Raw genomic sequence first — 22448 nt, 5'->3', positions numbered from 1 at the left:
TGCTGGATCAAACTTGGTTTCAAATCTAAATAAACACTCTTGTTTATATTCTAAAGCAATTTCCCATTGTTTAGGCTGTATTCAAATCCCGTTCCACACCTCCCTAAGTTCCTGTACTTCGACTGGTCATTTCTTCGTCAGAGGGCAAATGGGCAAATTTAGCAGGGGATCAAATACTTTCCCCCCTCACTGTACATAGATACATTAAGCATTTGTAAACAAGAGTTTGGCTTTTTGTAAGGATCCACCAATACCCTCCAACAATCTGGAAGCTGCTGCAGGACTCAAAGCAGATGGTCCATAAACGGATGTCAACAAGTGATGTGATTGGAGACACAGCACTGTCATCTGGCACTCACCAGTAACTGATGTTCAGATTGTAAAGTAGGAAATGACAAAAGCATTGCATTTGAGCTTATCAGGTGATCTAATGTACATATCCCACATTCAACCCATTGGTTCTACAAACAGAAGGCTGCCTATCTTCACATTTGAGTTACCAATAAAGTTAATTTAGCATGAGAATATGGGTCAAATAGTAACTGACGAGAAATAAACGCTGTGTCTCTCTAGTTGCCAAAACTGAAAGCAGCATAGGCCCTTTTTATTATGTGTATGCCTTCAAATATGTCCTCTGCAAAGCGCTAGACGTCTTCTAAGCGAACGCAACTCTGAAATCCCAGATCGCGCTGTTCATTCAAGTGACATAGCGGTGTCTGCAGCATATTGCGTTTCCTTGGGCCACTGACGTTTTCGCAACTATAAAAATTCAGCACGTTGGGAGCCGGGCGCCTATCCGCTATTTACATGGAATAAACCCCTAAATCCGCACGTGCCGCTATCTTGGGTGACTAGGAAATGGACGGGAGTTCCTTCCCGCTAGATGGCATCAGCGCCTCTCTATACTTCTACAGTATATGATTTTTGTGTTTCCTGGGATTCGCCGCGATTGTCAAGTTCATTTTCCCGTTTTGTAGCTGCGGTTAGGAACCGCGCTTCACGAGCGATTCGACCAACCACTCTCCGATGGAGGCCAAACAGCGGCTAGGTGTGTAAAGAAGCCGCAACTTAAGCTTAAGCTGTCCCGAGCGATTTCTAAGGGCGAGAAATCCTCGACGGAGCACCCGCGCTTGGCAGCCTATTAAGTCTCGAAGCGGCGGGTATGGGCACCGGGGCTGGCAGAGGGAGGATCACCCACGGGATTTCCGACGGCGGCTTCCCTGACATCCATCCTCGAGTTCAAAACAAGGTCTGCTGAACGGTTTCGCTGGCAGACGGAAGACCCCCTTTCCGCGCCAGGCAGGTGCAAGAAAGCGGATGTCGTCCCTCTTTCGACGCTGCCGGAAGGCCGCCCGCCCCCGCCCCCGCCCCCGCCCCGCGGCCAGACCCAGATCAATGGAGCCGCTCCACCGTCGGGGCTCCGCCCCCCGCGCCTGCCTTTAAAAGGCAGCCGCGGCTCGCTCTGCTCCTTCGCCCGTCTGGCTTGTGGCCGTCTAGCGCGCGCACCCAGCTGCCTTCTCGCGGGCGCCCCACCATGGGATGGGCCTGCCCCGCTGCCCGCCCCGTCCCGGTGCCCCGGCCGCTCCCGCCGCCCTCCCGACCAGCAGCAACATGACTTCCGACGGGCCCTACGACGGGCGCTTCAACTGCACGCCCATGGCGCTGCTGAGCGCCGCGGCGGCGGGCAGGGAGAAGGGCAACGCCACCAGCCCGGAGGCGTGCGGCTCGGTGTCGGTGGTCTTCGCCCTGACCATGATGACCACGGGCCTGGTGGGCAACGGGCTGGCGCTGCTGCTGGTGTACCGCGCCTACCACAAGAAGCAGAACGCGCGCAAAAAGTCCTTCCTGCTCTGCATCGGCTCCCTGGCCCTGACCGACCTGACCGGGCAGCTCCTCACCAGCCCCATCGTCATCGCCGTCTACCGGGCCGGCCGCGACTGGCGGGCGGTGGACCCTTCCCTGCGCCTGTGCACCTTCTTCGGCCTCAGCATGACCGTCTTCGGGCTGTGCCCGCTCTTCATCGCCAGCGCCATGGCCGTCGAGAGGACCTTGGCCATCCGCGCGCCGCACTGGTACTCGGCCCACATGAAGACGCGCGTCACCAAGGCCGTCCTGCTCAGCGTCTGGGTGGCCGTGCTGGCCTTCGCCTGCTTGCCCGTCGTGGGCGTCGGGCGCTACGCCCTCCAGTGGCCCGGCACGTGGTGCTTCATCAGCGCCCGGGATCAGGGGGGTCCCCACGTGGGCAACGTCATCTTCGCCTCCACCTTCGCCTTCCTGGGCCTCTTCTCGCTCGCCGTCACCGTGGCCTGCAACTTGGCCACCATCGTCGCCCTGGTGTGCCGCTGCCGCTCCAAAAACTCCGCGTCTCAGTCCAGGAGGCAGTGGGGCAGAATCACCATGGAAACCTTGATCCAGCTGCTGGGGATCATGTGTGTCCTCTTTGCCTGCTGGTCGCCGCTCTTGGTAGGTGGACAACCTGTCTCTTGTGTTTGTGTGTTTGTGTTTGGCGGACGTCACTGTAGAATAGCTGGCTACCCACCACCCCCTTGGAAAATTAGCTGTACATAAATACCTTTTTAAAAAAAACTGCTCAGAATAAAATATATGTGAATCATTCCTTTTTTGGACAAATGTAAATAAACACTAAACTTTATAGTTTGCATTGCCCATTTGGAGGGCTTGAATACCTGAACCCAAAAAGAAGTCATGAGCAAAAATAAAAAGCATAGATTCTGCTTTTAGTCCTCTGATGAGAACTGCAAATAACTTCTGCAAAACTTCCTAAGTTTTACCATAATGCTAGAAACAGGTAGGTAGCTGTGCTGGTCTGACGCAGTCAAAATATATAAAAAAATTGTCCAGTAGCACCTTAGAGACCAACTAAGTTTGTTCTTGGTATAAGCTTTCGTGTGCATGCACACTTCTTAAGATCATAATGCTAGAAAATGAGTGAGCAGGAGAGAGGGAGCTGGCAATGCAAGGGAGCCTATTATTGGATGTTATGCTAAGCACTTTGTGCAGGTATATTATTTGGAAAACTTATTTCCTGCCTTCCAGTTTCTTTAGACGTCTTAAATGTTCTTTGAAGAGTTGTGCACACTCTTGGCTGCGTCAGGCTAGAGTTGAACTATAGTTTTAAGGAAAGATGAAAGGGTTGAGAGAGCTTGCTTCCCATGTCCCTCCTGCCCTCTGCTCATTTCTTTTGCTGCTCTGGTGCTTCCAGCCCAACAGGTTTTGCAAACATTTGAAGCAGTGTGAAGAGGTTTTTCACCAGAAGTTAAAGTAGGGTGACTGTACACACCTGAAGCATCTCTGCTTCTCTCATATGGGAAAGTAGGAAGCAAAGCTGCTTTAAACCAGCTGTTCATCTAGCTCAGTATTGGTGGGCAGATCTCCAGGATCTCTCCCATCAAGTTGCTACCTGTGCCTTTTTAACTGGAAATGCCAGGGATTGAACTCTGCCTTCTGCACGCGGAACATGTGTTCTGCCACTGAGCTAAGGACTGCGTTCAGCACTCTGTAAAAACAGCAGCAATCATCTTTATTTTCCTGTTGTCTTTAAAAAGAGGACGAGGCATAAAAATTACTGGACTTACTCTAGCCATTTTAGAAATGGTTGCAACATTTTAAGCCACACAAGTATAAGAAATGAGAGCTCCAATTGAGCACCAGGTTGACTTGTAACCTTTTTAAATAAATTAGAGAATAACTTGGGGAAATGTGTGGGCACCAGTTGGTGACACAAACCAGTTGCCATGCTTTTCTGTGAAAGAAAGAAAGGAAACACATGTTTTATGTGCCAAAATGCAGCTATTTCCCTATGTAAGATGGGCGGAGCAATTTAAAAGCTCCAAGGGTGGGGTGGGGAAAGGGGTGGGTTTTACTGAACATTTCTCCTGTCGCCATGTCCCACCAAGACACCACAGACCTTCAATTCAGACTGGTCTTTGGACTTGCTACATCATAGCCTTTCGTAAAAATTGCTGCAATTGTCAGCTTTATTGGGGTTTTTGGGTACCTTTCATCTACTCTGTTTTCGCGGTTCTGATTGCTCATTTTACTTTGCATGCTCTTGCCATTAAGCTATGTTGAGCACCATTCGGTGGAAAGGCAGGCTATAAACGTGACAAAAAATAAGCAAGTAGAAGCTGCTTAATCCTCTTGCTCTTCATTCTGTCCCCAGCAGGGGTTATTTTTGGGTTCTCTCAGCCTCACCAGGAGAAAAACAGCTGAGGCAAATGGGTTTCTTGCTCATGCATCATTTTAAGTTGTGCTCTCTCTTAGAAATCAGTCGCGAACTTCCTGCTCCTGACATGTGGGTCTGTCATAATAGTGTTTAGTTTGACTGTGCTGTAGTTCTATATCAGGCTGATCTAGCAAAAGGGATGTTTGATCTTTGAAGTCTTTTCCTAGGCCCTATTTATACAGCTCAGCAAACTTCATCACTGTTAAGCTAAACATGTTCCACCCCCAGTTTCACTAGTCCAACGCAAAGAGAGGACCAAATTTCCTCTGCTTATGAAACTTCAGAGAAGCTTTTGCCACCCATGACAGGAGAAAAAGAAAAATAACTGTTGCGGGATGTTTAGATGAGCAGGGAGAACAAAATGTCCCTCTTGCGATTCCCTTGCCACTTGCAACTAGTAGTGTGTGTTGCATTTAGTTTCATGCATTTCTTATGTTTCTGTCCTGCCTTGTCTCTGACATGGAGTCGTGGTTCTTTCTCCCTTTTAGCTTTAAAATGCTGCTGTAGCAAAGTAGGTCAGATGTCAATGTAAGAAAACAAACAAGTAAATAGAAATAAATGAGGTTAGGGGGAGACCAGGAACCTGTGGCATCTCAGGTGTTGTTGGACTTCAATCCCCAGGCAGAATGGTCAGTGGATGGAGATGATGGGAGCTTAGGCCCGCAGGTTCCCCATCCCTGGGTTAAGAGAGAGTGCTGGAGCCAAGGTCACCCAGTGAACTGCTTGGGTGAGGCCATGTTTGCCTTATTGAAGTCTGGTTTTCTCAATGCTACATTACACTGGTTCCCTTTCCTAGAGCGGCTGGAACAACTCATTCAAATGGGTGGGATATAAGTAATAAATTGTGCACAAAAGCTTATGGAGAGAGCTGGGCATGCATTTTAGGCTGTAATAAAGAGCAATGGTGAGTATATCATCATTGGGCTGTAATTGAGAGCAGTGATGAGCTACCCAAAACACTGCTCTTGCATAAGCCTCCCAGACAAGCGGCACTTGCAGCAACCAGATGTTTGTCAAGGAAGAGAATGGTAGGGAGTGGCTAAATCCAGGTCCTTTGTTTCCCTTCCTGAGCAGACCAATTGTGAATATCCAGCAAGGCTACATATGCACAGCCCTGAGAGGTATTCTTATATGCGCCTGCTTCCAGGACGCTAGCTGATTGTGGGGATAGTTTGCCTTTGCCCAATTGCTCATCTGAGGTGATAAAGGATTCCTCAGGATTTACCAAGGATTTCCTGGGCGGGGAAGATCTTGTGGTTACTGCATTGGGAGGGAAGCTTGCAAAAAGGTTAGAATTTTGCTGAGGATAGAGAATAGATTGTGCACCTGTGAAGTGGGACTGAATGAATCAAGAGCTTGTGGCTGGCATGTTAAATACATCAGTGCATTTAACAGGAAACAGCATCAGCTAAAGAGGGGCTGATAATTGTGCGATGGAGGATTTAACACTTTCTTCCCCTACTGCAGTCCTAAGGAAAAACCCTCTTCTAAAATTAGCTGTTTGCATTAGAAGCAAACTCCCAACTTGAGAGGGAGAGATTTTCATCAAGACCACAGCAGATAAGGAGAGGGCTTAGTTTTCCACCCACATTCAGATTCACACCCCTGCCCCCATACCAAACAGATTCTATTTACATAGTTTTAAAAGCAACCCCCAGCAAGTTAAATGGAGAGAGTGAGCATTTAAACTCCCATCTAGAGTGGCCTTCAGAGATTCCTGGGTGAATGAGTACTTTGTAAAGTGAGGTCAGATACAAATGAGGTGTAGAAGGTATAAATGTCAACAGTAACCCATTCACAAAGAATGTGTAAGTAAATAACCCAGGAAGCCTCATGTGGATGAGATCATTACATTTTGAAATGCATTTACATGGATATAAAAAGACATTTAACAACCAGAATTTCCCTCTCAATCAGGACATGGAGTGAATGTTTCTCCAGCCCTTGGGCCCTAAAATGTTGGTGACCCCTAGGCTACAGTGCTGTGCTTCTTTCTCCTCCAGCTAACACGATCATATGATGGCCCAGTTTGCCATCTGCTGAATCAAGTGTAACTTCATAGACTGGTAAACAGAAATAGCTAAAGTATTGGCTCACTTGTCCTTGACTCAATTATAGTTCTAAGTATCAGGTGCTGTAGGGATGCGGGTGGCACTCAGTGCCTAGGGCTTGCCAATCGCATGGTCGGCGGTTCGAATCCCCGCGGCGGGGTGAGCTCCCATCGTTCGGTCCCAGCTCCTGCCCACCTTGCAGTTCGAAAACACCCTTAAGTGCAAGTAGATAAATAGGGACCGCTTACTGGCGGGAAGGTAAACGGCGTTTCCGTGTGCTGCGCTGGCTCGCCAGAGCAGCTTTGTCACACTGGCCACGTGACCCGGAAGTGTCTCTGGACAGCGCTGGCCCCCGGCCTCTTAAGTGAGATGGGCACACAACCCTAGAGTCGGACACAACTGGCCTGTACGGGCAGGGGTACCTTTACCTTTACCTTTATCAGATGTTGTGGTTTTACTCAGTTAAAATTATGTGTTCACCCATCACAGGGAGGACCAGAAATTGCAATAGATCTTTGTTAATCTTTTGGAAGAGGTAGTTGTTTAGAAAACATGTCTTTATTTTCAGTATGGGGGGGGGTGAAAAGGTGCTCTAAGATAATTAACATGCTTATTTTAATTTAAAAAATGAGTTTCAGAAAATGAATACTAGTGAATCATGATGAATGATGACAATTAATTTAAAAGAGATCTGACCTCACTTACGTATAATAATAGATCAAAATGTCATGTTACTGATTAATATTTTCAAAATATTATTTTAAATGTTTAGCAAATGTCCAAGCATGCAATCTATTTTGTTTTGTCAATATTACCTGTACAGTAGATACAGCATAAGGTTGGAACAAATCTAGTCTAAAAACTGTCTGAAGTCCACAGCTTGGTTGGGAAACATTGATTTATCTTGTCCTGTATGTGGTCTATAAGATCTGATCATTTGGTTTATTTCACAGAAAAGGAAACTGAATCAAATTGCTAAGGCTATCTTAACCTTATCTTAGTGGCTGGGGAAACTCAGCCAGATGAGCGGGGTATAAATAATAAATTATTATTATTATTATTATTATTATTATTATTATTATTATCATCTTCTATGGAATAACAAAAAGACAGTAATCTCTACATATGAGTAAGAAAAATGAGTTTGTACAATTAGCTCAGTGGCCCACCCTGTACAGTGAACTCCCTGCGATAGTAGATGAGAATAGATTGTCATCTATATAATTTTTTTGTATAAACTTTCGTGTACAAAATGCCAAATAGATGTGGAATGGATAATATAAAAAAAAAAATCATTCCCCACTATTGTTTTCCTGGACGTGAGAATTCCAACATCATGAAGCACCAAGAAAGCATCAGAACAGGCGCACCTCTCTCTCTCAACATAAGCTCTGGGAACCATAGGAAGCTTATACTGAGTCAAACCATTGGTCCACCTAGCTGAGGATTTTCTACATTGATTAGTGGGGGCTCTCATTGGTAATCTCCTAGCACTATGTGGAGATGCCAGGGATTGAATTTACGACCTTCAGAATGCAAAGTGGATGCTGTACTACTGAGCTATGTCACTTCCCTTCCAACTCTACAATTCTATGATTTTGAGATGCTGTGTCCTTGGACTTTAGTGAGAATGTGTCAAATATATCTCGCCATGGCCCTGTCATGCAAGCAGGGTGAAATCACCAAAGCCAGGGGAAGAAGGGATATAATTAGGGAATGTAGGAACTGGTGTCTGAACTATGCAGCAAGGCATTTTGAAGTGTGGGGAATGTCATTTTGCTTGTCCCTAGCTAGCAACAGGGGGTTTCCTATGAGGTTCAGGGCTCTAGGCCTACAGCTTTAGATCTTTTAATTTTGCTGTAATTATTTTCTTCCATTCTGGAAATTGCTTTACACCATGGGTAGGCAAACTAAGGCCCGGGGGCCAGATCTGGCCCGTGGACGGTCCGGGAATCAGTGTGTTTTTACATGGGTAGAATGTGTGCTTTTATTTAAAATGCATCTCTGGGTTATTTTGGGGGCCTGGACAGTGTTTTTACATGAGTAGAATGTGTGCTTTCATTTAAAATGCATCTCTGGGTTATTTGTGAGGCATAGGAATTTCTTCATTTTTTTTCTTCAGAATATAGTCCAGCCCCCCACAAGGTCTGAAGGACAGTGGACCGACCCCCTGCTGAAAAAGTTTGCTGACCCCTGCTTTACACACACTTCAGTGAATTCGCAGCTCTGAGGGAGTTATGCAAACAGATGCAATGTGGATAAACCCCCTCATTTTTAATTACCCTTTGTTCATTGCTCATAATTGCTGTTCACTGGGCCTTTGTGTTAATAGTTGCTTTCTGTGCTTGTCACAACCACACTCAGCCAACAGCTGGATGAAAGCTCTTCAAGGTGAATATCAACAAGACAACAAAAGAGAGAGAGAGAGAAAGCTCTTTTTCTGATAGTGTGACAAAAGCTACCCAGGTGTCTCATGAGTGGAAATTCACATAACAATTTGAACTTAGCACAGTAGCAAATGACACACTCCTGCCTGTTTCTCTAGTGCCTTCAGGCTCTAGAATAGAAACAACCATTTTCTATTTCTTATATTTCTTTTCCTACAAAACCATTTTTAATGCCCAATCAAACCTGAATCTGATGTGTTCACATATTGAAAAACCATGATTCCTGAAAGCTTTTGCCAAACCCAACCCAGAGGAATAAATGGGAGTTATTGCCACATAATGGGGTGCAACATGAGATGAAAGGAGGGAGACTAGGGAAATGGAAACCAAAGTACAGTGGTACCTTGGTTTACAAACTTAATCCATTTTGGAAGTCCGTTCTTAAACCAAAACCGTTCTTAAACCGAGGTGCATTTTCCCTAATGAGGCCTCCCTCCGCTGGTGCCCTACCAGTGTTCGGATTCCGTTGTTAGACTGAGGTAAAGTTCTGAAACCAAGACACTATTTCTGGTTTGGCAGAGTTTGTAAACCAAATCATTCTTAAACTGAGGTACCACTGTACCATTAATTGTAGTACTGAAATTATTGGGGAAGAGATTAAAATCCCTTTTGTTTCGATGGGGTGTAAAATTTCCAGAGAGCCTAAGTGTCCAGTCTAGAGAAATCTAAGACTAACATGGGGCAGAGTTTGTGTGACTTGTTGCTTTATGTCTGTGCCAGGATAGGACTCCACTCTGTTTCTAAACACAGGAGTCCACTCATGACTGTTGCTTTTGCATAGCTGCTTCTCAGATCCGTACAAGGCCCAGTTGTGTTACTCCAGTTCCATTGAACAGTCTTGAGAAAGGCAATGCGTTGGGGCTTGCGCTTAAGGAAGATTTTAAGAAGATTTCCTACCCCTGAATCCTGTGGCGTAGGAAGGCGTGTGTGGTGGGTGTGGTCCGCCCGGGTGTCATCACTGAGGGGGGTGACAAAATGGCAAAAATATGTGTTTTTGAAAAAATAACTCCCGTACCCATCGCACGCCCCTTCCTACGCTACTGCAGGAGCACTCTCCCCTTGAGTGATTTCGGGAAACCAGAAGTTTGCTGCCTCCAACTTTGCAGGCAGAGCACAGCCTTTTTGGCTAGTAGACTTCAACAGCTCTCCTCCTTCAAGCAGTGTGGGGCTTGCGTCTGCCCACCGCCTCAGCCACCCTACAGCTGAGAGGGATGCTGCAGAGAAGGTCCACGCAGCGCGCCCTGCCTTGGCTCGCTTTGCCCTCAGCTGCACCGCCCCGGGCATCTGAGCGGCTAGCTACACCGCTGCTTAGCTACACGTCCTAGCCAAATTATGTCACCCATAGCTTTCTGAAAGCAATAGCCAAGGAAGCCATCATAGAAGGTAAAGTGCCCCCTCTAAATTGAGCACTGGTAAAATATAGGAAGGGACGCAGATGGCGCTGTGGTCTAAACCACAGAGCCTAGGACTTGCTGATCGGAAGGTCGGCGGTTCGAATCCCCGCGACGGGGTGAGCTCCCGTTGTTCGGTCCCAGCTCCTGCCCACCTAGCAGTTTGAAAGTACGTCAAAGAGCAAGTAGATAAATAGGTACCGCTCTGGCGGGAAGGTAAACGGCGGTTCCATGAGCCGCTCTGGTTCGCCAGAAGCGGCTTAGTCATGCTGGCCACATGACCCAGAAGCTGCCTGAGGACAAACGGCGGCTCCCTCGGCCTATAGAGTGAGATGAGCACACAACCCCAGAGTTGTCAGCAACTGGACCTAATGGTCAGGGGTACCTTTACCTTTTTAAAATATAGGAAAGAGAGAGCTTCCTTTAAACTGGAACGAGCATATACTCATGCTTCACTTGTGGTAGTCGCTGCTTGAACCGCATGATCCACATGATGAGCAAGCTGCCATAACTGCCTTTTTGCCACCTTGACACATATTCATATGCAGCCCTTCTGGTTATTTCCCTGCGCTTACTCTTCCCACCCCTTTCCAAATGACACTGATTCAACCTGAGATTTTTTGCACCACATGCACCAGTTTTATAATGTGTAAAAAATAAATAAATACCTGTCTTCTTTGAATTTTAAAGGGGGAGGTACTCTGTGATTGAACAGAAGCTTTCCTTCTCTCAGAGTAGACTGAATTCATTCACCTGACCTGATCACTGCTTGGTCACAGAATTCCAATAAGCATCTAAAGGGAGGAGAAGGACTTTGTACCTTTCCTGGATTCAGCTCAGGAATACCAACATGCACGTGGACCTAAAAGATTCATTCGATTAAGCCACCCCAGTTATAATAAATTTACTCGGCCTCAGTCTCTCTTCCTGCCTCTTGCCCCTACGCTCAATTTACTAAAAATAATAAGACATTAATAAGTCTGTTGCTTTTCCCAAGTGCATCTAATATCAACATTATCTCTTGCTATGTTTATTTCCTTTCCCCTTGCTGCATTTTCTGTTAATCTAAGATGTACATTGTTGGCGCATTTAGAAATGGTCTGTCTCTGACTTATCTACTGTATGTTAACTATGTTATGCAGAACATAAAACAAGTGGTACTAGTCTGCCCAAAACTCAGAAGCAACATACAGTGATTTTAAAGGTTTTGAGTTTTTATACTACACAGTGGTCAAATTTTTACATTCCTGAGATGTATAAATCATTTTGCCTTTTGGAAATGGAACACAGGAATTCTGATCAATCATTGAAGCTTCTTCAGAATGGAGGTGATGCATTTTTTAAAAGATGCTTTTTTTCAGAAAATGGTGTGCGTATGTGCTCTAATTAAATGCATCTCATACATACAGGCACACGAGACACACATATTAAAAAGAACATGCTTTCTGGTGGTTTTATTTAGACAGAACAATATTAATATTGCCTCTATATATAAGCAAGAGATTGAGCAGAGTGAAAAAGCTGTATGCATTTGCAGTAGAAAGCCATATAAGTTGCGTTGCCTGCAGAGAGGCAATGGCCAGCGGCAGCATTTTTAAATTTCATCTTGAGTCTCAGCAAGGCGCCAAATACCACTACAGTGGTACCTTGGGTTACAGACGCTTCAGGTTACTGACGCTTCAGGTTACATATGCTTCAGGTTACAGACTCCGCTAACCCAGAAATAGTACTTCGGGTTAAGAACTTTGCTTCAGGATGAGAAAAGAAATTGTGCTCCTGGCGGCACGGCGGCAGCAGGAGGCCCCATTAGCTAAAGTGGTGCTTCAGGTTAAGAACAGTTTCAGGTTAAGAACAGACCTCCAGAATGAATTAAGTTCTTAACCCGAGGTACCACTGTACTGTGCTTTTGGAAGTGTTCGCAATCAGGGATTTCTTAGTCACAAAATGCACCTAGCGCCCTGCTAATTTCGAACACTGCTTGGAGGCAGCAATGGAAACCACAGGAGAAGAGAGTGCTTTTGAGCACAGCTCCTGCTTGCAGGTTTCCCGCGGGCTTGCCATATGTCAGGAAAGCTCCTGACATGTCCTGGTTTTCGGGTGTAAAAATGGTGGTGAGGGGCAACCCAGTATGCATGGTAACGCGATGGAAAAAACAGCAGAAATTATTATTATTATTAGTAGTAGTAGTAGTAGTAATTAATTATGCCCTGCCTATCTGGGTGGCTTCCAGCAGATTAAAAATCATTAAAACATCAGTCATTCAAAAGCTTCCCTAAACAGGGCTGCCTTCAGATGCCTTCTAAACGTCAGATAGTTGTTTATTCCTTTGACATCTGATGGGAGGGCATTCCACAGGGTGGGAGCCACTACAGAGAAGGCCCTCCAAAAAGTTGGAGAAACAACTCCAAAAGCTTAAAAATCACTATTTGGGGGGGGGAGGTACCCCCACCCAAAGCTCAAAAATTTGGGTTTGTTCTCAAAAAAAGCTAAACAATTTTGGTGGGTTTATAAGCTCAGCAACTTTGCGGGTGTCGGGAATTATGGCAATCCTCCTGTTTGGCCACTGTGAGAATATGATGCTGGACTAGATGGAGTCATTGGCTTGGTCCAGCAGGCTCTTCTTATGTTCTTAGGATATTCTGGCAGTGTGGCAGTACTGCTTCCTTGCCTGCTACCAGGGTAAATGGTAGCTGTGCTAGCTTCATTACATGCAGTTAACTCTGGATCCAACCCTCTGTTTTCATAACAAAAGTTGTGCAGCCTTCCCAGCATTGTGGGCTGGCTGTGAAATTTGCCTTCTGCTTAATCATGGTTCATATTGTTATGTACTGAAGTTCTCACCCTGGGCCAGCAGAGGGATACTGTAGATAGTTTTCACTCAGGTTCACATATGCAAATAAGGGATTGAAAGTGATGTTCAGTGATTGGATAGTTACAGAAAGTGGTTACTGTTGCATTGTAGTGGAGCTCTATATAAGCAGGCTGGCTGAACCCTTCAGTTCAGTTCTGTTCTGGCCTGTGAATAAACAAGAGCTGTTTGAAGAATCTCTGTGTCGTCTGATATGTTCACCCACAACTTAACTCATATAGAGCATCCTCCCCCTCTTCAGACCTTCCTCCGATGGGTTCGCACTGGGACGGGGGCCAGCGGGGTCATGGCGGTGGGCACAGCCCTGCTCTCCCCCTCCATGCGGTGTGAATAATGTGCAGCAGAACAGCCAAATAATGTGGGTGATATCAGCCGAGTCTCTAAAGAGCCCTTTTAATAAAAGTACCATTCAGAATTTTCAGCCCAAATGCTTTCTTTTCTGCAGAATGGCCAAGCCAATTAGTGAACCCAGGCAATATAATTGATTTTCCTTTATGTTCATTAAAATGCTAATTCGGTTTTCATTATTGCCAATGTAAAATATACTGCGTTTGGGGCATAGTAAATGAACCACAGGTGCACTTTAGAATACTCCACATGGGCTTTTGGATTAATTTCTTACTATTTAAGTATGGGAAATGTTTTGCCAGAGAACCCGGTGGACCTTAAAATGGGTGAAACTGATCAAGTACCTTTTAAAAGGCACTAAAATATATGGCAGCTGTGTTTTTATAGGCAGAGCTTAGTGAAGGGAAAATAGAAGAAAGAATGCAACTAATCCATGGAAAAATAAATACCTCTTTGCCTTTCATCAGAAGGTACCCCATGTTTGTCTGTGTTGTATAAAATAAGAGTTGGATTGCAGAGTTGTTGTAAATGCTGATAACATTTTATGGTTATTACATGAGGGAAATGGACTTACAACATAGGCACAGAATGGTGCTTTCGTTCCTCCTTCTGTCCCTTATTAATTTGGAAGTGATGGAAAATTCCAGGGGTTATGTCCAAGGTTAGTCCTACTCAAAGTAGACCCATTGAAACTGATGGGCCTGGGCAACTTTGGGCCCATTAATTTCATTGGTTCTGCTCCGAGTAAAACTTATTGGATACAATCCCAGATATACAACATAGTTGTTGCTCATTAATTGAGCTTGACTTCAAGGATAGGACTGCCAGCAGCTCACCAACCCCCCCCCCCCCCCCGAGGAAGTCTTGTTTTGATTCATGCTAGAGTGTTTGTTGAAGGGAGTGTGATAGAGGAATGGCGTGCACACTCAGTCCATGACTCATCATACCTTATACCCTTATATCTCAGCTCAATCACTGCCATCATCTACAGGTCATCTCCCAAGTTGGTGATGTGAACTTAGTGTCATCAGCTCAGTCCTATGGAATGCTCTTCTAATATAGACTCAGTAGGCACCTTCTGTTTTGACCTGTGAACACCTGCTGAAAAAAATTCTGTACTTTCAAGCTTATGCAGGCAATTAAGAATACATATTTCGCTAGGGGCAGGGGATGATCCCAGATTTTTAATTTCCCCATTTTTTATTGTATATGTGTATGACTGTTATAAACTGCTTTGATTTTTGTTTGTTTGTTTAATGAATACTGGTATACAAATATTCTTATAAATGCAAAATGGCTGCCTTACGTTTACAGGTTTTGCAGTGCTGAAAAAAACCTGCAAAAACTTCAAACAGAGAGAGCTGAGTGTCCAACTGAGAGGACAATAGGACAAAAGAGATGCGTGCCTCTATCACAGCAATGCCTCTATCACAGCTCCCTCAACTCTTTTAAAAAACATGGTTTACCTCAAGCCTTAGAAATTGTGAGGTGAACTCTTATCTTCCTTTGGGAGATATAAATCAAATTAAATGGCCCAGGTCACATTTTGGCATCCATAAATGCATAAATGGAATGAGGATTGGCGTGTAAGAACTAATTGAAGCAGGTAGTGCTACGGTCTCATGACTGTCTTTGATCTGATAGGCTGCAGTGGTTTCAGGGAATGCCGTCAAGTGGACTATTGTTCCATGTCAAAGAATGTCTTTAAATCATTGACTCTGTCTCTATTGCACTCATTTCCCCTCTTGTTCCCTTAGATTATGATGCTGAAAGTGACCTTCAACCACACCTCTATGGATCATTGCAGAGAATCCTGCAACTCCACCCGAAGCACAGAACTGCAGACAGAATGCAATTTCTTCTTGACCGCTATCCGCTTGGCCTCACTGAATCAGATCTTGGACCCCTGGGTTTACCTGCTGCTTAGGAAAATCCTCCTGCGGAAGTTTTGCCAGTTGGCAAGTGCCATCTCCTGCCGCTCCCAGGAGGGATGGAAAGGGCGGCACATCATGTTGTCAGACAAAATCAGGCGCACACCATGAAGCAGGTTGCATGCCAACAACTTACTTTGCACCGCCACCTTACTGTGAATATGGGCATCCAAGTTCTGTCCGTTTCCCTCTGTAACTGAATTGCAAGGACATAATATATTCCATGGACTAGTATTTTCAGTGTCTGCCAGAAATTGTTAACTTATATAACTAAGAAACCTGCCTGTCTTTTGAAATCCATAGCTAAGAGTGCAGCTTTTTGTGTACGTCCAAAGACATCGCAGGGATTTTTCCTACTGCATGGGAGAAGAACCTGCCATTTAAAAATCGGAACTTTGACTGTATATTCAGTGGCAATTAAGTTATTGAAGACTAAACATTTGTTTGACTCTAAAATTATTGTCAGAAATTTTCTTTGTTTCTGGTCTTCTTTTTGACTTACCGATTTAACCAAAAAGGATAATCCTTTTTCATGCTGATTCCAGAAGTGAGGGATAGGGTGGGAGTTGAGGAATCAAAAATGCTATGGTGTGGGTGTTAATGGCTTCTGTCCTTTCCTTAAAGTTGGGAAAGTAGCAAGAGGCGTGTCAAATGCATGGAGTCACCACACTAATTATTCATTTTCAATAAACACTAAAGGTCTTTTTCAAATGATAGTTTGTTACCTGTTGTATATTTTCACTTGTTTATGCAAGTTGCCCTTGTTATTTGCTGCTGCAGAGAATCCATGTGTCTACTCTCAGTGAAGAATTTATGTTCTGGAGAAAGCACATTGTCTTAATATTCAAACTACAGCATTTTGCCTCTGAAAAAAATTGTTGCTTCTATATTAGGATTCTTGGCCCTGGAAAGGCAGTGCTTTTCTTCAATCTATTAGAAGCAGAAATAAAATAGCAGTTCCACAAGGCACTTAATATAATTCTATATTATACAGTTAATTACCCCCTTTTCAGATTATCATAAATACTCTATGTTATACCTCTTCTAAGTAATAGTTAAGATTATGATGATGTATTAGATTTATACCTCACACCTTCCTCCAAAGGAGCCCAGGGTTTACTTCTGCGTAAACATAATAGAAAAATCTCCTGTTCAGGAAAGACCACCTGCAACTTTAATTAGAAGATTCCTCCTTGCAGCTTCTACCTCTAACGGCCTCCTGTTCAGTGTATTTCTAGCTTCATTTCTGACTTTTGATGAAAGGCCTTGTATCTAGCTAGTCCATCTCTCAACTGCTTTTCTTGTAAAAGAGAGAAATGAGTGGAAACTGCTCTCTGCACTCTCATGTTAACTCTGTGTTGAAAATAATCTGCTCAGTGTGAAGTAAGTATCATGGGAATGTCAAACATGGGCAGTTTGTTTTATTTTATTCAGGTATTTTTTGGTATTATTTTAAAGTCACATTAGCACGAATCTTTAAAATTGCTTTAGCAATGTTCTCTCCCATTTTATACGTGTTTGAGCTGCTTCATGTACCATGAGGGGAGATAGTCTTCCTGAAAATAAATTGTTTTTAAATAGTATGTTTTTTTTCTACTTACTCATAACCTTTCACAGTAATTGAAAAGCAGCTGCAGCATGAAAAGACAAAAAAATACTTTTCAAATGAGATTTGGGTATACTGATGTCATTCAGCATCTACTTCATGAATCATTATGAGTAAATATTTGGAATCTGAGCCAAGAAAGACTTTTCTTTTGCTTTTTGACATAGATGCTACATTCTAGAAAACCTTTAGACTAGGGTGAAGAAAGTTCAGTATAAAAAAGGTACAGCTGAGTGGGCCTGCATCCCCTAAAGCAGGTAGAGAGGACCTGTAGCCCTGCAGAAGATGTTGGACTTCTTTTCTCAACAGCCTTAGCTAGCATGGTCAATGGGCATGGATGATAGGAGTTGTACTACAGTAATATCTGGATGGCAACAGGTTACCCATCCTTTCTCCTATGGGCTAGAGCAGCCTTTCTCAACCTGTGGGTCCTACAACTCCCATCACCCCTAGCTAGCAAGGGGATGATGGGAGTTGTAGTACAACAACATCTGGGGACCCACAGGTTGAGAACCGCTGGGCTAGAGGAAAGTTTGATATCCCTTTCTTGATTCTGAATTTAATATATAGGTGTGTGTTAATAGTTGTCACAGGCGCATGATATTTGCAGCCTGGTGCTGGGTAGATCACAAAAATAAACACAGGAGATGGATATTGGGTAAGTTCCACCGAACACAGAGGAGCTTTATTACAAATAAGCATGGATAGAGTTGTGCTTTAAGGTCTCTAAGCATCATTATGTGAGCGAGGAAGGAGAAAACCCAATAGATATGAAGTCAGCGGCAAACTTAACCATCAAAGCTTTTACAGTGAATACGTAACCTCATTGTTCTGGCAATCATATTGTTAATTTAAGTGAAAGTGCAAATAACCACCAAAGGCACTTTGACATTTTGTGAACTGCTTCCCCCCCCCCCTTTTCTTTTTTGAACGAGTCTTGTCTTCCAGGCTGACGTGCTTCTGAGTTTAGTTTGCAGAGGCAATAAAGAACTGTCATCATTCCATCCATAAAAAAAACACAAGGGAGGGAAAGGATTATAAAGAAATCTTAGAACAATAATAGCTTAGCCGTTTTGCATCGTGAACGAAACTTAAACATGGTACGATAATCGCCCCTGCTATAGAGTAAAGCTCCTTCTGTTCAAGGTCATGCAGAGATGAATAATGGAAGAAGGAAAATGTCTTCACCCCTAGAACTGACTACCACAAAATGGAATGCTATATATTGTAGCAGGCACAGCTTCATGTCGTTTTGTTACCTGAGATGAAATACCTGCGGAAGTCAAGGAGAAGAGAACTTAAGGCTGCTCAAGTTATCCTGGCACCTTGGGCAGAAAACCCCACAGGTGAAGCACAGGAAGCTATCCCAGACAAAGTCAGATCCTTTATGCACCTTGCTCAGTACTATTGACATTGATTGCCAATGGCCACTCTGCAGAGCATCAGGCATGAATCCTTTGCAGCCCTACCTGGAAACACCAAGGATCGAAGCAGGGACCTCTTGCACGACCCATCCCAACTTACCCACTCCTTGACAGTAAAATGAATGAATGAATGAATGAATGAATGCATACTGGACTTCCATGACATGCAATATCAGCCACCTGAGGCAACAGCCTAGTTTTGCCTAATGGCAGAATTGTGCCCTGTTACTTTATGGTAAGGTCAGCTCTGGTAATAAAACATTCTGCTCTGACTTGGGGGAGAAAAACACTGGCAAGCTAGAAGCACAGACAAAATCTTTTTTTTCTTTACTTTGTATGTAAAATGCCCGTGGAATGGCAAAAATCCTCTTTTTAAAAAATTCATGCCTCACTCTCAAAATATAAACCAAATCAAAGCCATCCTGCATTGCCCTAAGCCCTGTGTACACATGGACCAAGGAAAGTGGAATCGCACCCACTGGCTGTACCCACAACATCCACAGTTTATTCCAACCTCTGGACAGTGCCCATGTGTGTTCAAGGTGCATACAAGGTGAACATGTGCAGGCTTGTATCCATGTGTGCAGGGAATGAGAACCAGAGGCAATCCCTCCCTCACTGTCCATATACTGATTATACACAAATATCTGGTCAGCAAGATGTTATTGCATGTGTATTTTAGCATAGCACACCAGTCTTGGGAGTACGTCAGTAAAAATTCTGCACTATAATTCAGCACAACAAAGCACATCTTCATTAAAGGGTGTTGTTGTTTAGTCGTTTAGCCGTGTCCGACTCTTCGTGACCCCATGGACCAGAGCACGCCAGGCACTCCTGTCTTCCACTGCCTCCCGCAGTTTGGTCAGACTCATGTTTGTAGCTTCGAGAACACTGTCCAACCATCTCGTCCTCTGTCATCCCCTTCTCCTTGTGCCCTCCATCTTTCCCAGCATCAGGGTCTTTTCCAGGGAGTCTTCTCTTCTCATGAGGTGGCCAAAGTATTGGAGCCTCAGCTTCAGGATCTGTCCTTCTAGTGAGCACTCAGGGCTGATTTCCTTAAGAATGGATAGGTTTGATCTTCTTGCAGTCCATGGGACTCTAAAGAGTCTCCTCCAGCACCATAATTCAAAAGCATCCATTCTTCGGCGATCAGCCTTCTTTATGGTCCAGCTCTCACTTCCATACATCACTACTGGGAAAACCATGGCTTTAACTATGCGGACCTTTGTTGGTAAGGTGATGTCTCTGCTTTTTAAGATGCTGTCTAGGTTTGCCATCGCCTTTCTCCCAAGGAGCAGGCGTCTTTTAATTTTGTGACTGCTGTCTCCATCTGCAGTGATCATGGAGCCCAAGAAAGTAAAATCTCTCACTGCCTCCATTTCTTCCCCTTCTATTTGCCAGGAGGTGATGGGACCAGTGGCCATGATCTTCGTTTTTTTGATATTGAGCTTCAGACCATATTTTGCGCTCACCTCTTTCACCCTCATTAAAAGGTTCTTTAATTCCTCCTCACTTTCTGCCATCAAGGTTGTGTCATCTGCATATCTGAGGTTGTTGATGTTTCTTCCTGCGATCTTAATTCTGGCTTGGGAATCATCCAGCCCAGCCTTTTGCATGATGAATTCTGCATATAAATTAAATAAGCAGGGGGACAATATACAGCCTTGCCGTACTCCTTTCCCAATTTTGAACCAATCAGTTGTTCCATATCCAGTTCTAACTGTAGCTTCTTGTCCCACATAGAGATTTCTCAGGAGACAGATGAGGTGATCAGGCACTCCCATTTCTTTAAGAACTTGCCATAGTTTGCTGTGGTCGACATAGTCAAAGCCTTTTGCATAGTCAATGAAGCAGCAGTAGATGTCTTTCTGGAACTCTCTAGCTTTCTCCATAATCCAGCGCATGTTTGCAATTTGGTCTCTGGTTCCTCTGCCTCTTCTAAATCCAGCTTGCACTTCTGGGAGTTCTCGGTCCACATACTGCTTAAGCCTGCCTTGTAGAATTTTAAGCATAACCTTGCTAGCATGTGAAATGAGTGCAATTGTGCAGTAGTTGGAGCATTCTTTGGCACTTCCCTTCTTTGGGATTGGGATGTAGACTGATCTTCTCCAATCCTCTGGCCACTGCTGAGTTTTCCAAATTTGCTGGCATATTGAGTGGAGCACCTTAACAGCATCATCTTTTAAAATTTTAAATAGTTCAGCTGGAATATCATCACTTCCACTGGCCTTGTTATTAGCAATGCTTTCTAAGGCCCATTTGATTTCACTCTCCAGGATGTCTGGCTCAAGGTAAGCAACCACACTACCTGGGGTGTACGAGACATCCAGTTCTTTCTGGTATAGTTCCTCTGTGCATTCTTGCCACCTCTTCTTGATGTCTTCTGCTTTTCTTAGGTCCTTTCCACTTTTGTCTTTTATTATGGAAATCTTTGTACGAAATGTTCCTTTCATATCTCCAATTTTCTTGAACAGATCTCTGGTTTTTCCCATTCTATTGTTTTCCTCTATTTCTTTGCATTGCTCGTTTAAAAACTCTCCACTATGACCCGTCCATCTTGGGTGGCCCTGCACGGCATAGCTCATAGCTTCTCTGAGTTATTCAAGCCCCTTCGCCATGGCAAGACAGTGATCCATGAAGGGGTCATTAAATGGTACTGTGACCTTAAATACAACATTCATTGAATTGTGTGTGTGCTGTATAAATCTGTCCAAAGTAAATACAATTTCATGAAGCAAAACCAAGTTTTCCAGGTGAAGGAAGTTCTTCATTCTCTCTAAACTGTTGCTCATTTCCTTGACATCTGGTGGGAGGGCGTTCCACAGGGCAGGTGCCACTACCGAGAAGGCCCTCTGCCTGGTTCCTTGCAACCTTACTTCTTGAAATGAGGGAACTGCCAGAAGGCTCTTAGAGCTGGACCTCAGTGTCCGGGCTGAACAATGGGGGAGGAGACACTCCTTCAGGTATACTGGGCGGAGGCCGTTTAGGGCTTTAAAGGTCAGCACCAACACTTTGAATTGTGCTTGGAAACGTAATGGGAGCCAATGTAGGTCTTTCAAGATTGGTGTTATATGGTCTCAGCAACCACTCCCAGTCACCAGTCTAGCTGCCGCTGAAGAAGATAAGGCTCAACTATTGGACCTTGCGATGAGCCACTTGAAGTGGGAAAATGTCTTGGTCTGACCCTGATTAGAACACCAACATTCTGCTGACTTCTGGCACAGGTTGCTCATTATGTGTAAGTAGATCTGTAATAATAGATGCTTAATGGCTTTCTCAATAACTAAGGCAATTGCACAGTTGGGTTTTGAATTATCACAGCAGTTGCATCATTGTGCCCTATTCTGGATAAAATATTTCAAATGCCATTGTTCCTAATACCTATGCACATCGGACTCCAACATGAATGGAAGCTGTGCTATTTTGGTTGCATTGACATCATTAAACCCTTGCATGTATACAAATCCTCAGATCACACTGTCAAAGTGTGGCCTTTGTTAACTTCATGGCATAAATTATTGCATTATGCCTGGACTGCACACATAGATTTGGGTAGCCAAGGAGTTGATGAAATCAAATTATTTTCCAATCCCATGGTTTCTTGAACTGAATGCAAGAGTTTAAAAGCAGACCTGTTGGAATGAAATAGGAAAAAATGCTGCTTAACATTTTAACAAGCTACAGTTTAATGATATTTACATAGTCCCAAAGCCCTCATTGCACACCTATGCCTAGAAAAAAATTGTAAGCATGTCATAATATATATTTTTTTTCATGACCTCCCTGGCATCCTTGGCATGCATTATTATGTTTCCCTTTTTATTTATGGGAACTAAGGAGCAGGTGCTCCTTTTATGATGCCCTAAAACTGCTGCTAAAAGGGGGGGGGGGGATAGAGGTATACAGAATCATCTACTGCTAGCTACAACCTCTAGGAATAAACAGTTGTTTTGCATTATTTAAGAAATAAAGGCTTAACCATTTGGTCACCAAGCTTTATCAACTTGCTAGTACTTTCTAGGTATAATGGGTCTAACTATCTGTCCATCATATAAATTTCTCTCCCTTACTGTTGTCCTTGTGATATGAAAATGAATGCAGCTGTTGTTCCCAACACTGGATACGAGGCGGACTG

At 44.2% G+C, this 22448-nt stretch overlaps 1 protein-coding gene across 1 annotated transcript; it reads left to right on the top strand.

Moving 5' to 3' along the window:
* The first annotated feature begins 1453 nt into the window (after positions 1 to 1453).
* PTGER3 (prostaglandin E receptor 3) lies at positions 1454 to 16866 on the top strand. Its single transcript, XM_081011917.1, has 2 exons — positions 1454 to 2463; positions 15110 to 16866. The coding sequence occupies exons 1-2, from the start codon at positions 1540 to 1542 to the stop codon at positions 15392 to 15394; spliced, it is 1209 nt and encodes a 402-aa protein (XP_080868043.1). The 5' UTR covers positions 1454 to 1539; the 3' UTR covers positions 15395 to 16866.
* The last annotated feature ends 5582 nt before the right edge of the window (positions 16867 to 22448 follow it).

This window comes from Podarcis pityusensis, assembly GCF_964106645.2.
Source record: "Podarcis pityusensis genome assembly, chromosome: 6".
NCBI classification, from domain to species: Eukaryota; Metazoa; Chordata; class Lepidosauria; order Squamata; family Lacertidae; genus Podarcis; species Podarcis pityusensis.
The sequence above is the reverse complement of the archived record's forward strand: the minus strand, read 5'-3'. Positions and strand labels throughout refer to the sequence as shown.

What these genes read in the sequence shown, in the direction of transcription:
- PTGER3 (XM_081011917.1), top strand. Translation starts at nt 1,540, where the DNA reads ATGGGCCTGCCCCGCTGCCCGCCCCGTCCCGGTGCCCCGGCCGCTCCC. An exon ending in CCTGCTGGTCGCCGCTCTTG is followed by an intron (nt 2,464 to 15,109) that starts GTAGGTGGACAA and finishes TTGTTCCCTTAG; the next exon opens with ATTATGATGCTGAAAGTGAC.